Raw genomic sequence first — 20,905 nt, forward strand, 5'->3', positions numbered from 1 at the left:
CATCGCTAGATACAAGCCGTAACAGCTACTACGGAGTCCTCAGACACAGTTCCGGACGAGATGCGCTTTGTATCAGGATCGATACGACGAAGGGAAGGAACAGAGGAAGTACGTCGGCCCACTTTTCGGATACTCACTGTAGGAGACACATTTGTTACCGCGCTTATATTAGTTACATCTTACAGACGCCAACTCAGGCCACCCCCCTAATGTAAGCACCATTAAGGAAGCCTTCATCTTCCTCAACAAGTTGGAAATCAAGGAAGACGAAGAACGGAACCGGGGGTCAAACCCCGGACCACAGAACATCAAAGGCAATTATCATAATCGGTACAAGACACCACACACGACGTCACAGGGGGAGCAGACTCTGGGAGGTTTGAACGCTCAAGCCAACCCGTAAGACTCCAGACACCAGACCAATCATGGCGAGAACCGCGCATCAGCGGCAAACTATGGAGGAATGACACAGGGGACATGAACCCATGCCAACCCAAGGGATGGTGCAGAAGTGCCTGAAGAGAACCGAGATCCAAACATTCGTTATGGAGGCTCGAATGAGGAAGGCACTCACATCAGTATTCACGACAAATGATACAAACTTAAAGGGATGTTTAGTTTCGCATTACTGAGATGTTCTTCGTGGAAGAACATCTCAAAGAGGTCGGCAGGATTTTGCAGACGCAACTTCTTTGTGGACAAGTTCAAGGTCTGTAGTACAGAACCGTCAGTTCAGGTAAGTTCTCTACGACGACTCCGTTTGCAGTGAGGCTTGCTGGGAGAACCCAGATTCAAGAAAGGTTCAAAGACGGAATTATCGAGCTGTCTCAGTCAAGCTTCCTCAATCCCTTGACAATTGTAATTATGGAGGGAAAGTCAAGTCTCCGAGAATTTGCCTGTTCGCGCTGTTCAAGAACTTATTTTTCCGAGGTAAATAACAAGTGCACGGTACTACAGTGACCTTAAGAGACGCATAAATCATGAACGAGGATACGCAATTGCAGATCTTGATCACAGGGATTAAAATATTTACACTTTCTCATTACAGTGGAAAAAGAAAGTGGGCATCGCCATTGCGGAGGTGGCCCAGTTTTTGAACATCTGGGGCCAAGGGAAGGCCATCAACAAGATGGGGGCCAAGGAAAGACCATACCCCGTCAGTAATTACCCTGGGATTCTTGGTGGCCATCGCCGTCATTCTCTTGGTAAGTGACACGAAGGCTTAGGTTCCTGTGTTCATTGCTCGCACGCTCATTCTGTTCATCAATCAAGAAACGTAATTGATCACAGGGATTAAAATATTTACACTTTCTCATTACAGCTAACATGGGTAAAGTGGGTGCTGACTTTCACACATATAATCATCGGCCTCTTAAGCCAGGTGGTGTTCCTTTTCATGAAGGGGACCTCACACCCCGCCTTCGGGTGGGTGTTGGCCTTCGTGATGTTTGTCCCCTGTTTGCAGGTAAGTGACACGTAGTCTTTGGTTCCTGTGTTCGTTGTCTCACACGCCCTTTCTGGTCCTGCCTAAGCCTTGAACGATCTACGAGATTCTTTGCCGCGATGATCCTGTGACCTTTGACGTAGTCTTGTTACGTAGAAGCGTAAATTATTTAAAACAAGGCGAAAGAGGAGCGGAGAAAGTGGGGCCAGAAGGAAACCAAAATAAATCACTGATAATAAGAAAAATATCGGAGAGTGCAGGATCTAACAAGTACGGAAATTTGCTATGAAAGAGAAAATACTAGGATCGGCATTAAGTGAAGGAAATTGGAGCTAATTATAATTTCGCTAAACTGATCAGACAATTTAATTAGTCTGCGTGTCATAAAACCTCGCTGACAGGCCCGAACATTCCGCATTCTTTATAAACTAAATGAAGTCAGTCTTCGAATGTGGCTAGATCCCGGAGATCGAAGGAAGTCTCCGAATCACACGCTCTTTCCTTTAATAGGGGAAACCCCCGTGAATTTTTGAAACTGCTTGTAATAAGCAGACTCCACTTTAAAATATGAGGACTTGGGCCTGCCATTTTAAGCCGCTAATCTTCTGCACAGAAATCGATGCTCGACTGATCTGTTTGGAAATTCCTTTGGTCACAATTGATTTGTAAGTACAGTAGCAACAATACAAGAGCGTGACTTTAAATCAACATTTCATTTCAGATGCAAGTTAAGAAATGCCTTATTCTGTTTTGTTCCGTGCCTCAGATTTTACGCGTCTATATTTGCATATGTGACCACGTCCACTGCTACGGCCGCTACTGGCGTATGAGGGATGGTTGGAGGGAGATGTTCCGCCTTTGGGTGGCGATTGGGTTGGCGGTCCTAACAATAGCTGGCAGTATCACTGCCATAATTCTACACCTCACAAAGGCCCCCTGTCAAGAGAGCACGACGACTTCCCCGGTAAGATCGAGTCTTGAGCCATTCAGGGCTCAAGAGTGCGATGACTAAGCCACGTCTTCGCCGCCGTCAGAACCTCAAATGCCACCAATAAATCTGATTTCTGGAATTGTACAATTTATCTTCGTAAATCGTGATTTTCCGGGGGGGTGGCCCATGCAAGAGTAACCCCAAAACGCACGTTTCAACGGAGCCTCGTATTCGAAATTGCACTGAAAGAGCCCGGTCGCTTCCGGGTCCAATCTTCTGTGACTTTTAAGAGAGTAACACAGGCTTTTTATATTCCAATACATTTTAATTAGGACTTTCTTTACACAGAGCTGGAGGGAGGCAAGGCCACTGCCTGGAGTGTGTTATTTCTACGCAAATACGAAGGCTATCATGTTTCAGGAATAAATTCTTTTCTAGAAAGTGGGAACTTAGAAACGTATTATTGTATTGACGTACGAGAATCCTTGTCGATTCTACGTGTATGCGGCCCGACACAAGCCGAAGTGGCGGCGATGCCAGGAAGCCTCCGGGCTCGAGGATTTCCACATGTGGGTGTCAGCGTAGGATGTGCAATTATTGGAATACAAGAACATTAATAATTAATGTGTATACAGTCCAACAAATATTGTAAAAAAATGTAAAAAATGTATATAAAAACAATTTTATAAATTATATATGATTTGAGTTTTATTCATTAACACACAAAATTAACTTTCCACTTTTTGAAAAATTATACAGCTTGGCCATCAGGTCGTAGTTTGACTGTCGCTTCTTTAGCCGAAACCTTTTGGTTACCCCTGTCATGTCACATGACAATTATTATTTGCTCTCTGTCTATTACAGTTACTAAACTTTTAGTTGTGCTTACATGAACAGAACAATTTCTCTTTAATGCAGCATTTGGTTAAAATATAGATTTCACTATAAACAAAACTTTTTCCCTAGCCACCAAAAAATATCTAGTCTTTAAAATGTCAATCGGCGATCACGACTAGGGGTTCAGTTATGGCCCAGTTTTTAAGCATGTGGGGCCACGCGAAGGCCACCGACAAGACGCAAGATACATTCCACATTCGGAAGAGATTTCTGTTTAACCTTGGACGGGGTAACAATACGAGGATACTCCTCCCTCAACCTTGACGAGATCGACAATTAACCCAAAGAATCTCTCGCAGGAACGAGACTCCTAGACTTCAGTCACGCGGAGACTAAACACGCGCCAAGCTAGCGAAACAGACTTCTACAAGACGGGCATTGTCGCTGGATCCTGCGTTTGCTCAGCCTAGCTTGCGATGACAGTTCTAATCTTGTGATTTGAAGACAACAGCGAATGGGGCTTAAAATTCCTTACTTACTTGGTATTAATTACAAGTCTTTCATTTCGCTAGGGTTCGGAGGAACACCAATGGGGAATTCAGGCCGTTTAATGGACAACACGTGCTTATGCCAGATACAGAGGCATCCAGAGTTGGGGAAGGAACCAAATATGCAGGCGTCTTCGCGACCCTGACTGCACTTAATTCTCAGATAACAAGAAACGGAGGGAGACGCATTCGAGGGGTGTCCATCCCGAAACGTATCTTAATCTGTCAGCGGACGATTCAAAAAAGGGGGATACTCCAAAGGGCGCGCAGAAGAAGACTTTAGCACTGGAGGGCCCTAGCGGGTGCTGACGAAATGTGATTTCCGCCGTGTTCTGAATGTCAAAATGAAGAAATTCAAGCAAGCGCGGGTACACGGCGGGAGTAACTAAGAATCTCTTAAGGGATGACTCCGGCCCTTAACCCTAGGCTTTCATGCCTAGGGCACTGGCTAGGTCCGGTCATTGCCACCTGAGAGTCGGCCAAACGTCAGTGGAGGAATCCCCCGGGGTTAGACGCCCTTGGAGGGTTATGAATTGGCTTTCGATTCTGTAAGAAGAGCCTCGGACTTCGGAGAGAACGACCCCGCTCTTCGTCGTAGGCTTCGGCCTCGGCTGGGGGTCGCTGATGACAAGGCTTTGTACATAATAAAGCTCCCATTCAAATCTCATTCCTGCCCTACATGTCTCCGCAGTGGCACGGGGAGTTACGTCGCACTTAGCTTAAGTGATATTATTCCTCATCACAAGGAGAAACACTCTTTACTTCCATTAAGCTTCCAGTGGACTAAGTGCGACAAACTTTATAAACGGAAGCACGCGGCTCAGTGCCATCTTGTTAAGTGCACTGTTCCAAAAACTACTTTGGCCTATAAACGTCGTCTGTGCGAGGACTCATTTGGTACAGCGGTAGGTCTTCCGCCATCCCCTTGCAAGAAACACCGAAAGGCTTGCCTGAGTCCCGATGCCGACGTCGGCTGGGAGAGTCTTCTCTCGGGAAGATATTGAGGACATGCTTCAGCTTGAAGTCACGTTAAGAGGGGATGCACGCATCGCTATGAAGATGGCGGCGCAGTCGAAGATCAAGGCTGCCAAGCAGGTAAGAGAACCCGCTTACATTGCCAAACGAGATGCACGACTTGAAATGCTCCTTTTTGTATGACCCCACGCTGTTAAAACCATGTCGGTTTACAACAGCCCTGCAGCTACGTACAAACACTGCAGGAGACAGGACCAGCCTCGGGCGGAGACACTCGCACACATTTTAGGCCAATGCACACTTACTAAGGCGGCTATGATCCGTCGCCATAATGAGATACGTGATCTGGTTATAAAGAACCGGGCCGGGGTCTTTGAGGTCAACGTGACGGTGCGCCACGAAGATGGGGAGTACCTAAAAGTTGCTAAACTAGAAAACGAAGCAGCTATGCAGCGGGAGCGGGCGGCCCCGTCTCCAGAAGTTCTGACCATTGCTGTTGGGACTAGAGGAGCTATGCCCCGCTGACACCGTAAAATGTCTCGATAAGTTGGGTATAGTTAGGCGCCATCAGAAGACTATTTCCCTGATGGCACTTAGAAGTTCCACAGAAATATACCCCGCATTTATGGATTACAACCGTCAAATCCTCTAGCACTATGGGCAGGCTACCTGCTCGTATCGGGGGGCTGCAACCTCTAATAACCAGTGTAGGTTCCCCAGCTATGTAGTAGGTGAGGGTCTGGAGTTCGGCCCTCGTTTGGCACAGCCCACTCTTCATATAAATGTTGAATGTTAATTTTTAATTTATTTTTGGCTAATACATAAATCGAAATTTTAACTGGTCCTTTACACCGCCATTTTTAAATTCTGTTATACATATAAATATATGTATTCCAATCAACACAAACATGACGCAATTGAGATACAAATTGAATAATAGTCAAATAAATTGCGTATATCAATTCTTAAATTTAAAACGAAAAATACTAAAATGCAACGCAAATATTAGATTTAACAAAATATGCTTAAAAAAGATGGATGGATTCACAAACGCATAAAATCAATAAATGCAACGCAGCTTAGCATATAATAGTTTATAAAATTAATAGAATTGATAACCTGAAGATGATGTCTCAGTACTTCGAAACATGTCGTTTCTAATATGAAGATGCCAAGAATGTAATATCGTAATACGATAAAATGAGCACCAAAACATAACATAACGTATTTTATATATTTTATATTTATATTGTGAATGTTATAATATTTTAACAACTCATTTTAATAAGTTTGTGTATAGACGGCCAAAATAAATATATGTATTCCAATCAACACAAACATGACGCAATTGAGATACAAATTGAATTCTGTTAGTTTTGTTATCCTAGTTTTAAGCTACACGCCTTTATTTTGGTGGTTGTACATGCGTACAATTTTAATCCGTACATGTCGAGGCCTTTCCCGGACAACGCACAATACTAGTGCGGCTAAGATCCACCCCCAGGTTAATGGGGTCCCGCTTGCGCTGATTTTCCAAAAACAACTACGCGATAGGCGAACCAGTGGAGGTTTCCCAACCATCCATGGCTAGCCGGAGTGGCGCAGCCCAGTTCACTGAACAGGAAACAAGAAAGGATCGTCTGCAATCCACTCCCACGATGATACTGAGGCCGAGGCTAAGTGGAGAGAAGGGCTAATCACCAACGAGGGCCCTAAGGATGCAGCGGAGGTCATAAACAAAATAAAGCAGGCAGCACATCTGTGTCGTTCGCAGGACACGATCGATGAGATATATATATGACTGTCCTGGAGCACTTGGGATCAACGCCATACCCAGTACCGCCTCCGGTCGATCAAAGCCACTAAGGACAAATCACAAAAGAGGGCCCATATATGCAAGGACCAGAGACCTCTATAACAAAAACACGTAATAATGGACACTGACCAAAAGCGAGGAGAAACCAAACTCCTATACGACAGACTGTGGGGAACCAAACCTTGTCTGCGACTAGCTGATCCTGCCGCGTCCCAGGAACCAATTTCGTTGGAAATATTCCTGGGAGCCTTAAAACTTTGTGCCCTCTACAGTCTGATCCTAATAACTGGCATCCTACCAACAGCTTGGAGCCACAACCGCACCGCCCTCATCCCCAAAGAAGGGAAAGACAGCGCCCGATTACAATTAGTTCCCTCCTCAGTCGCCTCTTTTGGGGTCGGTGGTGCGGCAGGACCCGAGACAAAGAGGGTTCGCAGCGGAGAATTGGAATTGATTGGAGAAATAGAAGACTAATCGAAAACCTGTACAAGCAGCAACAGGTAGAGAGTATGGAATGGAAATCAACATTGAAAAATCAAAGGTAATGAGGACAGCACCGAGAGCAGAACCATTGAACGTCGTAGTTGGAAACCAACAGCTGGAGAATGTGGAGCATTTCAAGTACTTGGGAAGCATAGTCACGACGGACGCCCTATGCACCAAGGAAGTAAAAGCAAGGATAGCCATGGCCAAGGCAGCTTTCGTCAAGAAGAGGATACTTCTCACTAGCAAGTTGGGCTTGGAGATGAAGAAGAAACTAGTGAAGTGTTACGTATGGAGCAGAGACTTGGACACTCAGGAAGAAGGAACAGAAATACCTGGAGAGTTTTGAAATGTGGTGATGGAGAAGAATCCTTCTCGAAGGTATCACCACCTTGTCGAAGGCAATCTGCCGGGTGAGGAGGCTTGCGTGCTCAAATGACCCTTAGGGCTATGCCGGCCTGAGCTTCGGCTCATGGTAGGGTCACCCAAGCCGGACAGGTCTAAGGAGATGCGCTAGACTAAGAGTGATACCCTGGTCCTCCAGGTTGGGGGTTGGGTGTAGGGCTAACAACCTTTCACCTTTAAAAAAAATATGTGTTACGAAAAAATCAACCAAGCCTCGGATCAGGACGGACTCTTTGGCACGACCACGGCAATTGAAAAAGGACATGAGATTTGGTACCTGGAACATTAGGAGCCTCTATAGGGCTGGGGCACTGAAATCAGTGTGTAGGGAATTAGGGAATTATAAGTTAGACTTAGTGGCAGTGCAGGAAGTGCGATGGGAGGGGGAGGGCACGATCCCAGTGGACAATTTTACATTTTTCTATGGAAAGGGGAATGACAATCATCAGCTAGGGACGGGTTTTTTTGTTCATAGCAGAATTAGGGCAGCAGTTAAGAGAGTAGAATTTGTTAGTGACAGGTTGTCTTACGTAATTTTGGAAGGACGTTGGTGCGACATCATTGTCCTTAATGTTCATGCCCCAACTGAAGACAAAAGCGATGATATCAAGGATAGCTTTTATGAAGAATTGGAATCAGTATTTGATACATTTGGCAAGTATCACATGAAAATTCTGCTAGGAGATTTCAATGCAAAAATTGGGAGGGAGGATGTCTTCAAACCCACAATAGGCAGCGAGAGTCTCCATGCACTTAGTAATGATAATGGCGTCAGAGCAGTGACCTTCGCTACGTCAAAAGATTTAATTGTAAAAAGTACAAAATTTCCACACCGTGATGTTCATAAATACACTTGGACTTCCCCAGATGGCAGAACACACAATCAAATAGATCATGTTTTAGTAGATAAGAGAAGGCAGACAAATGTAATTGATGTGAGATCATTCAGAGGAGCAGATTGCGACACTGATCATTATCTGGTGGTAGCAAAAGTGAGGGAGCGGCTTTCAGTAAGTAGACGAACTAAACAAAATTTTGACACAGAAAGATTTGATTTGAAAAAATTAAGTGAGGGAGAGGCAAAGGAACAATATCAAGTTGAAATTTCGAATAGGTTTCAAATTTTAGAGACAAATGAGGATAATGAAAGTGTGGACATCAACAGGGAGTGGGAAAATGTCAGAAACTGCATCAAAATTTCAGCAAAAGAGAAACTAGGATACTACAGGAGAAAGCAAAATAAACCGTGGTTTGATGAAGAATGTTCAAAATTAATAGATCGAAGGAAGCAAACAAAATTTCAATGGTTGCAGAACCCAAACAAAACAAATGCGGATAATCTATGTAACGTGAGACGTGAGGCTAGTAGAACCTTTAGGACTAAGAAAAGGGAATACCTGAAGGGCAAAATTGCTGAACTTGAGACAAATAATAAGGAAAAAAACATCAGAGACCTGTACAGAGGCATTAATAACTTTAAGAAAGGATATCAACCCCAGACTAATTTGGTAAAGGATGATAGTGGCAATTTGCTTGCAGATCCAATAAAAATTGTGAATAGGTGGAAAAATTTCTTTAGCGAGCTCTTAAATGTTCATAATACTGGTGATATTAGACAGATTAAAATGCATACAGCTGAACTGTTGGTGCCAGAACCTAGCTTAGATGAAGTGGAACTAGCCATTGGGAAGTTGAAAAGTTATAAATCTCCAGGAATTGATCAGATTCCGGCCGAATTAATTAAAGCAGGTGGCAAAGGGTTGCATATGAGGATCCATAAGCTTATTCAGTTAATTTGGGATAAGGAAGAGATGCCACATCAATGGAAGGAATCCATAATTATTCCTATTTATAAGAAGGGGGACAAGACTGAGTGTGGTAATTACCGAGGAATATCGCTGCTATCAACCTCATACAAAATTCTATCCAACATTCTTTTGGCAAGATTAACCCCATATGCGAATGAAACTATTGGGGATCATCAGTGTGGGTTCAGACGAAACAGATCAACGATTGATCAGATCTTTTGCATTCGTCAGATACTAGAGAAAAAATGGGAGTTCGGTGGGACTGTACATCAGTTATTTATAGATTTCAAAAAAGCCTATGACTCTGTGAAGAGAGAAGTGCTATATAATATTCTTATTGAATTTGGTATACCAAAGAAGCTAGTGGGTCTAATAAAAATGTGCTTAAATGAAACCTGCAGCAAAATTCGAGTAGGTAAATATGTATCTGAGACATTCCTCATCAAGAACGGTCTAAAACAAGGAGATGCTTTGTCTCCCTTGCTCTTTAACTTTGCGCTAGAATACGCCATCAGGAAGGTCCAAGGTAGGCAGGAGGGTTTGCAATTGAACGGGACACATCAGCTATTGGCATATGCTGATGATGTTAATTTATTGGGGGACGATATAAATACAATAAAGAGGAACGCAGAAGTTTTACTAGAGGCTGGTAGACAAGTGGGGCTGGAAGTAAATTCAGAAAAAACTAAGTACATGTTAGTATCTCGTCATCAGAAGACAGGCGGGCAAAATTATCTTAGGGTAGCTAATAAATCCTTTGAAAGGGTTACAAAGTTCAAATATTTGGGAACAACAATAACAAATCAAAATGATACTTGTGAGGAAGTTAGGAGGAGACTAAATTCCGGAAATGCTTGCTACTTCTCAGTCCAAAATATTTTGTCTTCCCGTCTGATTTCTAAGAACCTGAAAATTAAAGTATACAAAACAATAATCTTGCCTGTTGTTTTGTATGGGTGCGAAACATGGTCTCTCACTCAGAGGGAGGAACACAGATTGCAGGTGTTTGAGAATCGGGTGTTGAGGAGGATATTTGGGCCTAAGAGGGAAGACGATGGGGCGTGGAGAAAACTGCACAATGACGAGCTTAAAAATCTGTACTGCTCCCCCAGTATTGTGAGGGTGATTAAGTCGAGAAGAGTGAGATGGGCGGGACATGTAGCGCGCATGGATGGGACAAGAGGTGTGCACCGGGTACTGGTTGGGAAACCTGAAGGGAAGAGACCGCTGGGGAGACCTAGACGTAGATGGGAGGATAATCTCAGGCGGGATCTATCCGAGATAGGAGTTGAAGGAAACTGGATTTTGTTGGCCCAGGACAGGGTCCGGTGGAGGGCTTTGGTTAATTCGGTGATGAACCTTCGGGTTCGGTAAGCCATCTAGTTAGTTAGTTAGATGGAGAAGAATAGAGATCAGGTGGACGGATCGAGTGACCAACGAAGAAGTATTGAGGAGAGTCAACGAGCAAAGAAACATTCTGCAGGCGATTGCACGAAGGAAAGCTAACTGGCTGGGACATATTATGGGAAGGAATGGATTACTGAGTGATATCATCGAAGGCGAGGTTGAAGGAAAGCGAGGACTGGGAAGAAGACTGATACAGCTAACCGACGACAGAAGATGAAGTTTCTGGAGTTAAAGCGAGAAGCTGAGAATAGGCAAGACTGGAGAGCTCTTTATAGGCAGGATAATGGACCTGTCGTCAACACTAAATAATAATACAAACAGTAGCAATAATATAACAGCTATTAATTAAATCTGCATTTAAAGCGTAACTTAAATCAACATTTCATTTCAGATGTGACGGGTATCGCTTTGTTGTGAGTTACGAAATGTAATCAGACTCGCCTTTGTTTTTATTTTCTGATTTTTTCTGTTTTGTTCCGTGCCTCAGATTGTTCGGGGCTACATCTGGGGATGCCATACCTACAAATGGGTGTGGATCCTGGAATGTTGCTGCGAGCTAATCGAGTACTGGGTCGACTACACGTTTTATGCAGTCGTAATTGCTGGGGGAGCCTTAGGCATCACCCAGCATAAGAAGATCCTTGATCCAGCGGTAAGATCGAGTCTCGAGCCATTCAGGGCTCAAGAGTGCGATGACTAAGCCACGTCTTCACCGCCGTCAGAACCTCAAATGCCACCAATAAATCTGATTTATGGAATTGTACACTTTATTTTCGTAAATCGTGATTTTCCGGGGGGTGGCCCATGCAAGAGGAACCCCAAAACGCACGTTTTAACGGAGCATCGTATTCGAAATTGCACTCAAAGAGCCCGGTCGCTTCCGGGTCCAATCTTCTGCGACTTTAAGAGAGTTTCACAGGTTTTTTATATTCCAATACATTTTACGCCAAACAATGGTTCATCGCTAGATACAAGCCGTAACAGCTACTATGGAGTCCTCAGACACAGTCCCGGACGAGATGCGCTTTGTATCAGGATCGATACGACGAAGGCAAGGAACAGAGGAACTATGTCGGCCCACTTTTGGCATATTCACTGCAGGAGACACATTTGTCACCGCGCTTATATTAGTTACATCTTACAGACGCCAACTCAGGCCACCCCCCTAATGTAAGCACCATTAAGGAAGCCTTCATCTTCCTCAACAAGTTGGAAGTCAAGGAAGACGGAGAACGGAACCGGGGGTCAAACCCCGGCCCACAGAACAGCAAAGGCAATTATCATAATCGGTACCAGACACCACACACGACGTCACAGGGGGAGCAGACTCTGGGAGGTTTGAACCCTCAAGCCAACCCGTAAGACTCCAGACACCAGACCAATCATGGCGAGAACCGCGCATCAGCGGCAAACTATGGAGGAATGACACAGGGGACATGACCCCATGCCAACCCAAGGGATGGTGCAGAAGTGCCTGAAGAGAACCGAGATCCAAACATTCGTTATGGAGGCTCGAATGAGGAAGGCACTCACATCAGTATTCACGACAAATGATACAAACTTAAAGGGATGTTTAGTTTCGCATTACTGAGATGTTCTTCGTGGAAGAACATCTCAAAGAGGTCGGCAGGATTTTGCAGACGCAACTTCTTTGTGGACAAGTTCAAGGTCTGTAGCACAGAACCGTCAGTTCAGGTAAGTTCTCTACGACGACTCCGTTTGCAGTGAGGCTTGCTGGGAGAACCCAGATTCAAGAAAGGTTCAAGGACGGAATTACCGAGCTGTCTCAGTCAAGCTTCCTCAATCCCTTGACAATTGTAATTATGGAGGGAAAGTCAAGTCTCCGAGAATTTGCCTGTTCGCGCTGTTCAAGAACTTATTTTTCCGAGGTAAATAAGAAGTGCACGGTACTACAGTGACCTTAAGAGACGCATAAATCATCGATCAAGATACGCAATTGCAGATCTTAATCACAGGGATTAAAATATTTGCACTTTCTCATTACAGTGGAAAAAGAAAGTGGGCATCGCCATGGCGGAGGTGGCCCAGTTTTTGAACATCTGGGGCCAAGGAAAGGCCATAAACAGGATGAGGGGGATGAAAGACCATACCCCGTCAGTAATTACCCTGGGATTCTTGGTGGCCATCGCCGTCATTCTCTTGGTAAGTGACAGGATCCATACGACGAAGGCAAGGAACAGAGGAAGTACGTCGGCCCACTTTTCGGATACTCACTGTAGGAGACACATTTGTCACCGCGCTTATAAGAGTTACATCTTACAGACGCCGACTCAGGCCACCCCCCCTAATGTAAGCACCATTAAGGAAGCCTTCTTAACAAGTCAGTGTTTTAACTGTATATTTATGAGCATATAATTGTTTTTTATATATATAATCATTCTTAATTATTAAGGAGTAGTATGTGGTCCTGTGGGTGCACTCCCTGCTGGTGGAAGTGCACTAATAAAACACAGGAAATGCCATTTATTCCTACTAAGTCCGATGCATGCATGTCCACGTCATGGCTCCTGGGCAACGGGTACACTCTGTGTACACGGCTAAGTCATGTAAGGGCTAAAAAGCGAGTTCCCGACGCTTTAAAATGGGGACCTACCAGCTAAGGGAGACAACCCCGACAGAAAACATCGGTCCTCCAGGATGGCTGGGGGTTGGCGTAGGGCTAACAACCAGACCTGTAAAATTTCTTGTTACGGAAACAGCAAAAAAAGACAGCCGGATAGATTCAGTGTTGACGACTTTTGGAATGAAAAGGACCACGAAAATAGGTTTTTGGAACGTGAGAACTTTGAGAGAAACCAGCAGATTAAAGCAGGTTACAAAGGAGATGCTGAAAGACAGATTGGATATCCTTGGGGTTAGTGAAGTGAGATGGCCAGACTTTGGAGAAATGCAAACACAAGATGGGCTGACATTCTTGTACTCAGGACCTACTGCAGAAGATGCAGAACATAGGAACGGAGTTGGTCTCTTGTTGACAAAAGGAGCAAAAAGAAGCCTTATGGAATGGCAACCCTTATCAGACAGGTTAATGACGGCACGCTTTAAGACAAACATCCGAAATGTCACAATCATCCAGTGCTATGCTCCTACAGAAACTTCAGACGTTGAACTAAAAGAAGAGTTCTATCAATCCCTAAATGACACTGTCAGGAAAACCTGCAAAAAGGATGTTTTGATTGTTATGGGAGATCTGAATGCAAAAGTTGGGGACAGAAATGAAGGCATGGAGCAGGTAATGGGAGTTCATGGCATTGGGGAAATGAATCAAAATGGAGACATGTTTGCAAACTTTTGTGCCAGCCATGATTTGGTGATTGGAGGTACAATATTCCCTCATAAGAATTGCCATAAGATCACTTGGGTATCTCCGGATCACAAAACAGAAAACCAAATTGATCAAATAGCACTGAGTAAAAAATTTAGAAGATTATTGATGGATGTGAGGAATAAACGCGGAGCTGATATCAGCAGTGACCACCATCTTGTTGTCGCAGACTTCCGATTAAAAATCATGGCTACAGGTAGAAGGTTTGAACAACGGAACCAACGATATGATGTGAAACAACTTAGGACATCAGCAAAAAAAGAAGAATTTCACTTAGAGCTAAAAAAACCGCTATGAAGCATTACAAGAAGTAGAGGAAACCGATATTGAAAGTACAGGGACTCAGGTTAAGGATATCTATTGCAGTGTGAGTGAACATGTCTTGGGCTTCAAAAATTATTTTAAGAAAGATTGGATGTCTGAAAATACATGGAAGTTAATAGGTGATAGAAAGGAGCTCAAAGCACAACTAAATATGAGCAAAACACGGCAACAAAAAGCCCGGATCCAAACTGAATACACAATTACTGACCGCCTAGTAAAGAGAAGTGTGAGAACTGATAAGAGAATGTGGGTGGATGAACAGGCCCAGAGAGCTGAGACGGCTGCAGCAAGGGGAGATGCCAAAGAACTCTGTAGTATAACCAAGATGTTAGCTAGGAAAGGCTTCAGCAAGAATAGACCTGTGAGAAGTAAGGATGGTCAACTATTGACAACAGAAGAAGATCATCTCAAGAGATGGAAGGAATATTTCTCTGAAGTCCTAAACAGAGATCGACAGGACGGAGGGGTGACGCGAGAAAATGTGGTAGAAACTGATTGTAGAATCGGTATAAATGTACCAACAAAGGCTGAAATCAAAGTAGCCTCAAACAGATAAATAATGAAAAGGCTCCAGGAATGGATAATATTACACCTGAGGTGCTTAAAGTAGACATCGACACCACTGTGAATCTACTTCACCCACTGCTTGAGAAGATATGGACAGAAGAGAAACTACCAAAGGACTGGATGTCTGGAGGCCTGATTGTCAAGTTACCAAAGAAAGGGGATATTACCAATTGTAATAATTGGCGGGGCATCACTCTCATGTCAGTACCGAGTAAAGTGCTCTCAAGAATAATCCTAAACCGAATTAAAGAATCCGTGGAAGAAAAATTAAGGAAAGAGCAAGCAGGGTTCAGAAAACATCGAAGTTGTGTCGATCTTATCAACACACTCCGCATAATACTAGAGCAGAGTGCAGAATGGAGGAGTACTCTCTACCTTACGTTTATCGATTTTGAGAAAGCGTTTGATTCGGCCAACAGGAGAGTGATGTGGAATACTGTGGAAGAACATAGAATACCATCAAAGATTACCAATATCATGGAAGAGATGTATGAAGCATATGAATGCAGAGTCTTGCACAATGGAAAACTCACTGAACCTATCCAAACAAATGCTGGGGTGAGGCAGGGACGTATCTTGTCACCTACCTTATTCTTTTTGTATTTATTCCCTATGTCAATTCCATACTCATTTGCATAATAATACTTGGAAATTAATTCCACAGATAATGAACGTCTGAATACAGACACCAGATCATTATGAAGACGGAAAATTCTACAAACATACCAAAAGATCAATAAATGCAATGCATCAAAATGTATAATAGTTTTAAAATAATATAGATTGATATAAACCTGAAGATGATGTCATAAAACATCGAAACATGTCGTTCAAAAATAGAAGCGCTGAATAATGTAATGTCGTACTACGATAAAAGAGCGCCATAAATATAACATAATATATTTTATACTATAAATGTTATAATATTTTAACAACATCATTTTAAATAAGTTTGTGTATAGACTGTGAAAATGAATATATGTACCTTATTCTTGCTGGTTTTGGATAGAGTAATGAAGAAAGTTGTTGAAGGTGGCAGAAGAGGTATTCAATGGGGAATACAAGATAGGCTCGAAGACCTCGATTTTGCGGATGATATCTGTCTGCTCTCGCAAAGATTTCAGGATATGGACACAAAGCTAGCAAGATTGCAAAAGGAAGCAGAGATTGCAGGGTTAAAGATCAACATCCAAAAGGCAAAGGAGATGAGAATTCCATCTGAAAATGAGACAAAACTAACAGCGCTTGGAGAATAAGTGGAACAAGTGGACTCCTTTGTATATCTAGGCCGTATGGTCGGGAAAGATGGAGGGGCAGAAGAGGATGTAAAGAAGGCAAATGGAGCCTTCGTTCAACTTTATCCCGTCTGGCGAAACAAGAACATCTCGAGACGAACCAAGCTTAGACTGTTCAATAGCAATGTGAAGTCAGTTCTCCTCTATAGCTGTGAAACATGGAAGGTTACAAAAGCTATTGTTAATCGGTTACAAGTCTTCACCAACCGGTGTTTGCGGCAAATTATAAATGTGAGGTGGCCGGATATAATATCAAATGATGTCCTGTGGGAGATAACAAATCAACCACCGATTGACGAGCAAATTAAGGAAAGAAAGTGGAGGTGGATTGGCCACACATTGCGCAAGCAACCTGGACCAGTTGAAAAGACAGCACTGGACTGGAATCCGCAGGGAACACGGAGACCGGGCCGTCCGAGGAAGACATGGAAGAGAACGGTGGAAGAAGAGGCTATGGAAGCTGGTAAAACTTGGAGTGAAGTGAAACGCTTGGCTGTCAACAGAACTAGATGGAAGGTCTTCACTGCTCCACCAGGAGTAACAGGAAATAACTAACACTTTATCTTCGTAAATCGTGATTTTCCGGGGGGGTGGCCCATGCAAGAGGAATCCCAAAACGCACGTTTTAACAATGGACCTGTCGTCAGACAGAACAATCTATAATAATAATGATAATAATAATCGGAGGCGGGTTGCTTCGCTAATGCACAAAATTTTATTAGCAAAATTATACGTATATGTCGTTAGAGGCATTGCGTATCTTAATTAGCACACCGGAAACAAGTTTTTTAAATAAACTATAAAGGTAGTAACTATGCAAATGAAGGACATGTTTCAGCTTCAACAGAAATGAATCACGGTGTGCCACAGGGTTCAATTCTCGGGACGACAATATTTTAATTATACATGAACGACCGGTCAATAAATATCCAAGAATCAAAGATAATTTTATTTGCAGATGACACAAATATTTTAGTAACAGCAGAGAATGGCCACATCCTTGAACAGAAAATAAATAGGGTTATTATGAACAATTTGCCCTCATGGTTTTACGTAACAGTCATATAATAAATATTGACAAGACAATAGCAATGTCGTTTTGTAATAGGCAAAAATGAGATCCAGTGAAACCTCAAGTCAAACTTGACAACAGGGATTTATATTATAATTCAGAAATAAAATTCCTATCATTGCATCTCAGTTTAAACATGAAATGCTAAGATAGTGTAATTGCGTCATATTGTGAATATTATATCGATTATTTATTTTAATCCGTCTGATCACAATATAATTTTTATGAAATCCTAAGTACATTTAAAGTTTCTCAGTTCCAAACTTAGTATCAAATCATTCAAAAATGTAACGAGTCCACACATCATAAGGAGCACTTACTTTGCATACAGCCACGCTCATCTGAGGTATGGTTTAAAAAAGTTAAAGTGTCCTTAAATTACAAAACCGGATTTTACGAATAAACAGTGGTGTGAGGAGATATGCATGAGAATGTAGTATTGAAAGTGTTTCTGTGTTACTGGGCGTGTAGTCAATTACAGCGCTTCTCAAAGTGGGCATGTCTTGACGCATTTAAAATTTTTCGCGGACATTCTTAATCTGCAGAAATGCATTTTCTACTAATTCCTGAATGAGTAAAGAGTGGTGAGGTGAGATTTTAGTGATATTTCATCGTAGTAACATATAAACATATTACATATAATCAGCCAAATTCTTTAAAAAGTATCTATGAAAGTTGTGATCATGTTGCTACGAAGTAACTTCATAGCAATTGTCACAGAAAATCGAGTTATTTTGGTATTCTGTGACAACTGTTGCTGTTTCGAAGTTTATAGCGAGTTTGCAAATTTACAGTAATTTTTGACAGGTTACTACTGATAATAACTTCATTTTAGTGGAAATTATCTTCTTCTTTCCTGTGATTTTTGTTAATCATTTATTAGTTTGCAGTATTAATACACTAAACTCTCCATTTAATCGAATAATTGGTAGCTTGAAAACACTGCATAAATGGAGCTTAAGAATATATAACAAATAGGAAAATTGGTTCCAACATTTTTAAAACATATAGCATTTTAAAGAATACATAATTTTAAACGCTTAAATTTGTAGAAAAAAAATAATTATTGCATTTATAAAATTTAGATCTTAGAATTCCCAGGTTATGTACGATCCACTTTAAGCGCATCTTTATTTATTTAATAAAACATTTGTGATATGGTGGGTTATCGGCGTCCGTCATGTCAGTCTGTCGGTCTGTGGACACGTGTAGAGTAGAATCTCATTAATTAAATTGCCCCTAACTATATGAAACTTTGAATACATGTTTTAGTAAATTTTACTAATTAATGTATCATGGATTTTTTGTTTAGATGGCAAAGCAAGGAACAATGGATAAGTTCATTAAGAAGAAACGTAATATGAATGACGACGAAAATTCTGATTCTTCACAATCATTTGCTAGCGAAGTAATCAACATTGAACCACCTGCTACAATGAAAAGAATACGCACTAGTTTTACTCGAAATTACGATGCTTCATACATTGAGTTCGGATTTGTAGCCATGGCTGATGGTGCAGTACCAAAACCGCAGTGTGTTATCTGTGGCGATTTGAAAGGAAGTGCTTTGATTTGAAAAGTCGTCAGAAACAGATTTTTGATGTGTCACATAATAAGTACTTCTGCTTTGCGAGCATCTTATAAGGTTGCACTTCGAACAGCTAAGAAGCCGTTTACAATTGCCGAGACACTGGTGAATGGTTGTCTCAGAGATGTCTGCTTTGAAATGTTTGGCGACGCGGCTGCTAAGAAAGTGGCTCAGATATCACCAACAAATGACACAATTACTCGAAGAAATCAAGATATTACTAATGATCTCTTGGTATATGTACGCTATCAATATGAAGCCGATTTGAAGGAAGAGTTTTTGTTTGCGGAATCTCTACCAACACATACAACCAGTTATGAAATATCCAAAGCTCTTAACGACTACATAGTTGGCAAATGTGGGTTGAATTGAAAGTTTTGCGTTGGAGTATGTAGCAATGGTGCTGCGGAAATGACAGGCAAGCATTCAGTTGTTGTTGCCAAAATTAAGGAAGTAGCCCCCGAATGTAAGTCTACGCAATGTTTTCTACATAGAGAAAGTTTGGCGACAAAAACATATCAACAGAACTAAACAGCGTCCTTACAGACATAGTTAATATTGTGAATTTTATAAAAGGGAATGCTTGGAATTCAAGATTATTCGCTGTATTATGTGATGAAATGGGAGCTAGCCATAAACATCTCCTTTTACATTCCGAAGTGCGTTGGTTGTCACGCGGTAAAGTTTTGTCGAGAGTATTTGACCTCCGAAATGAGCTTGCAGTTTTGCCAAGCAAAAAAGCCAAATTGGTCACAATTACTTCAAAATGTTGATTGGATAGCAAAGCTGGCCTATTTGGCTGATATCTTCGGAATTTTGAATGAACTGAACATTTCCATGCAAGGAAGAATGAATTCATGTTTGACTACGGCGGATAAGATCGATGGACAAAAGAGAAAGCTAAAAGCATGGAAGACTCGTGTCTCAAAGAATTGCTTTGATATGTTCTATAACTTATCTACAACTATTGCCGATGCAGCTGAGGAGCTTAATGTTTCGTCTGTACAAAATGTTGTTAGTGAACACCTGACAAACCTGGCACACCGTTTTGAGATCCACTTTCCTGTTGAAGAAGATCCACGGAAAGGAACTGGATAGATCCATAATCCATTGACTACACTGAAGGATGACTTGCCGGTCACTTTGGAAGACAAGTTGTTGCAGATAGCTGCTGATCAAGGGCTTAACAATATTTTCAAAAATGCATTATCACTTGCCTCCTTTTGGATAAAATTGAAAGGCGAATATCCCGAACTAGCTGAAATTGCACTTAAAACTCTGCTTCCGTTTCCCTCAACATAACTTTGTGAGACTGGATTTTCGACCAAGTGTGTCATTAAGACTAAGTACAGAAATAATATGGACATTCATGTTCCATTGCGCTTGGCATTGTCTTCAATTCAGCCACGGATTGAGAATCTAGTAAAGAAGCAGGCTCATCTGCCACATTAGAAGTTGACTGAATTTCATGATACATACCTTTTTCAATAAAAATTTATTTTTCTATAATCCCATACATCATATTAGACCTTTGACCCTCAACACCCATGCCGGTCCCTAGCAGACTGGGAAACAAATTGACCGAGGTTTAGGTGGCACTTACTGCCTCCATCATGTTATCATGAAATCTCACTACAGGAATGATATTTTAAACTGACTCTGTGACCTTTAATACTTGAGAAGCTGACACTCAGCTGGTCAAGAAATTACCCGAAGATTCATTGCTGTGTTAGCCACTGGACCCTATTTATGAATTAGAACAAAACACTCAAATCCATAACCACAACACAAGCCAAAAGTTGGACCTCCGTATCCAGTTCTGTAGAACGAATGTTCTCAAGAAAGGTGCGGTGAATATAGGAATAAAACTATACAATAAATTACCAATTCAAATGAGGAAAGTGGAGAAAATTAGGACTTTCAAGAACGAGCTGACGTCCTACCTATTAGAACGCACATTTTATTCAGTAGATGGATACATATCATAGAGCAGGTGAATTCCATGAATTGTAATTGTATTGTGTGGTAATATTGACATAACTTGCGAGCTATATATTTC

The 20,905-nt window shown here is 42.0% G+C and overlaps 1 protein-coding gene and 1 pseudogene across 1 annotated transcript; both read left to right on the plus strand.

Moving 5' to 3' along the window:
• Positions 1-16,183: 16,183 nt before the first annotated feature.
• On the plus strand, positions 16,184-16,741 carry LOC147873122 (uncharacterized). The gene has a single exon (XM_087352598.1). The coding sequence runs from the start codon at positions 16,184-16,186 to the stop codon at positions 16,739-16,741; it is 558 nt and encodes a 185-aa protein (XP_087208724.1).
• Positions 16,742-18,588: 1,847 nt separating this feature from the next.
• LOC147873123 (SCAN domain-containing protein 3 pseudogene) lies at positions 18,589-20,298 on the plus strand (annotated as a pseudogene).
• The last annotated feature ends 607 nt before the right edge of the window (positions 20,299-20,905 follow it).

Source organism: Zootermopsis nevadensis, unplaced genomic scaffold (genome assembly GCF_977971745.1).
Source record: "Zootermopsis nevadensis isolate Lab colony 2312 unplaced genomic scaffold, Znev_1.0 Znev_ptg000021l, whole genome shotgun sequence".
Taxonomy (NCBI): domain Eukaryota; kingdom Metazoa; phylum Arthropoda; class Insecta; order Blattodea; family Termopsidae; genus Zootermopsis; species Zootermopsis nevadensis.

Bases quoted from the DNA above. Each gene is read 5' to 3' on its own strand.
- LOC147873122 (XM_087352598.1), top strand. From the start codon at position 16,184: ATGGTCGGGAAAGATGGAGGGGCAGAAGAGGATGTAAAGAAGGCAAAT.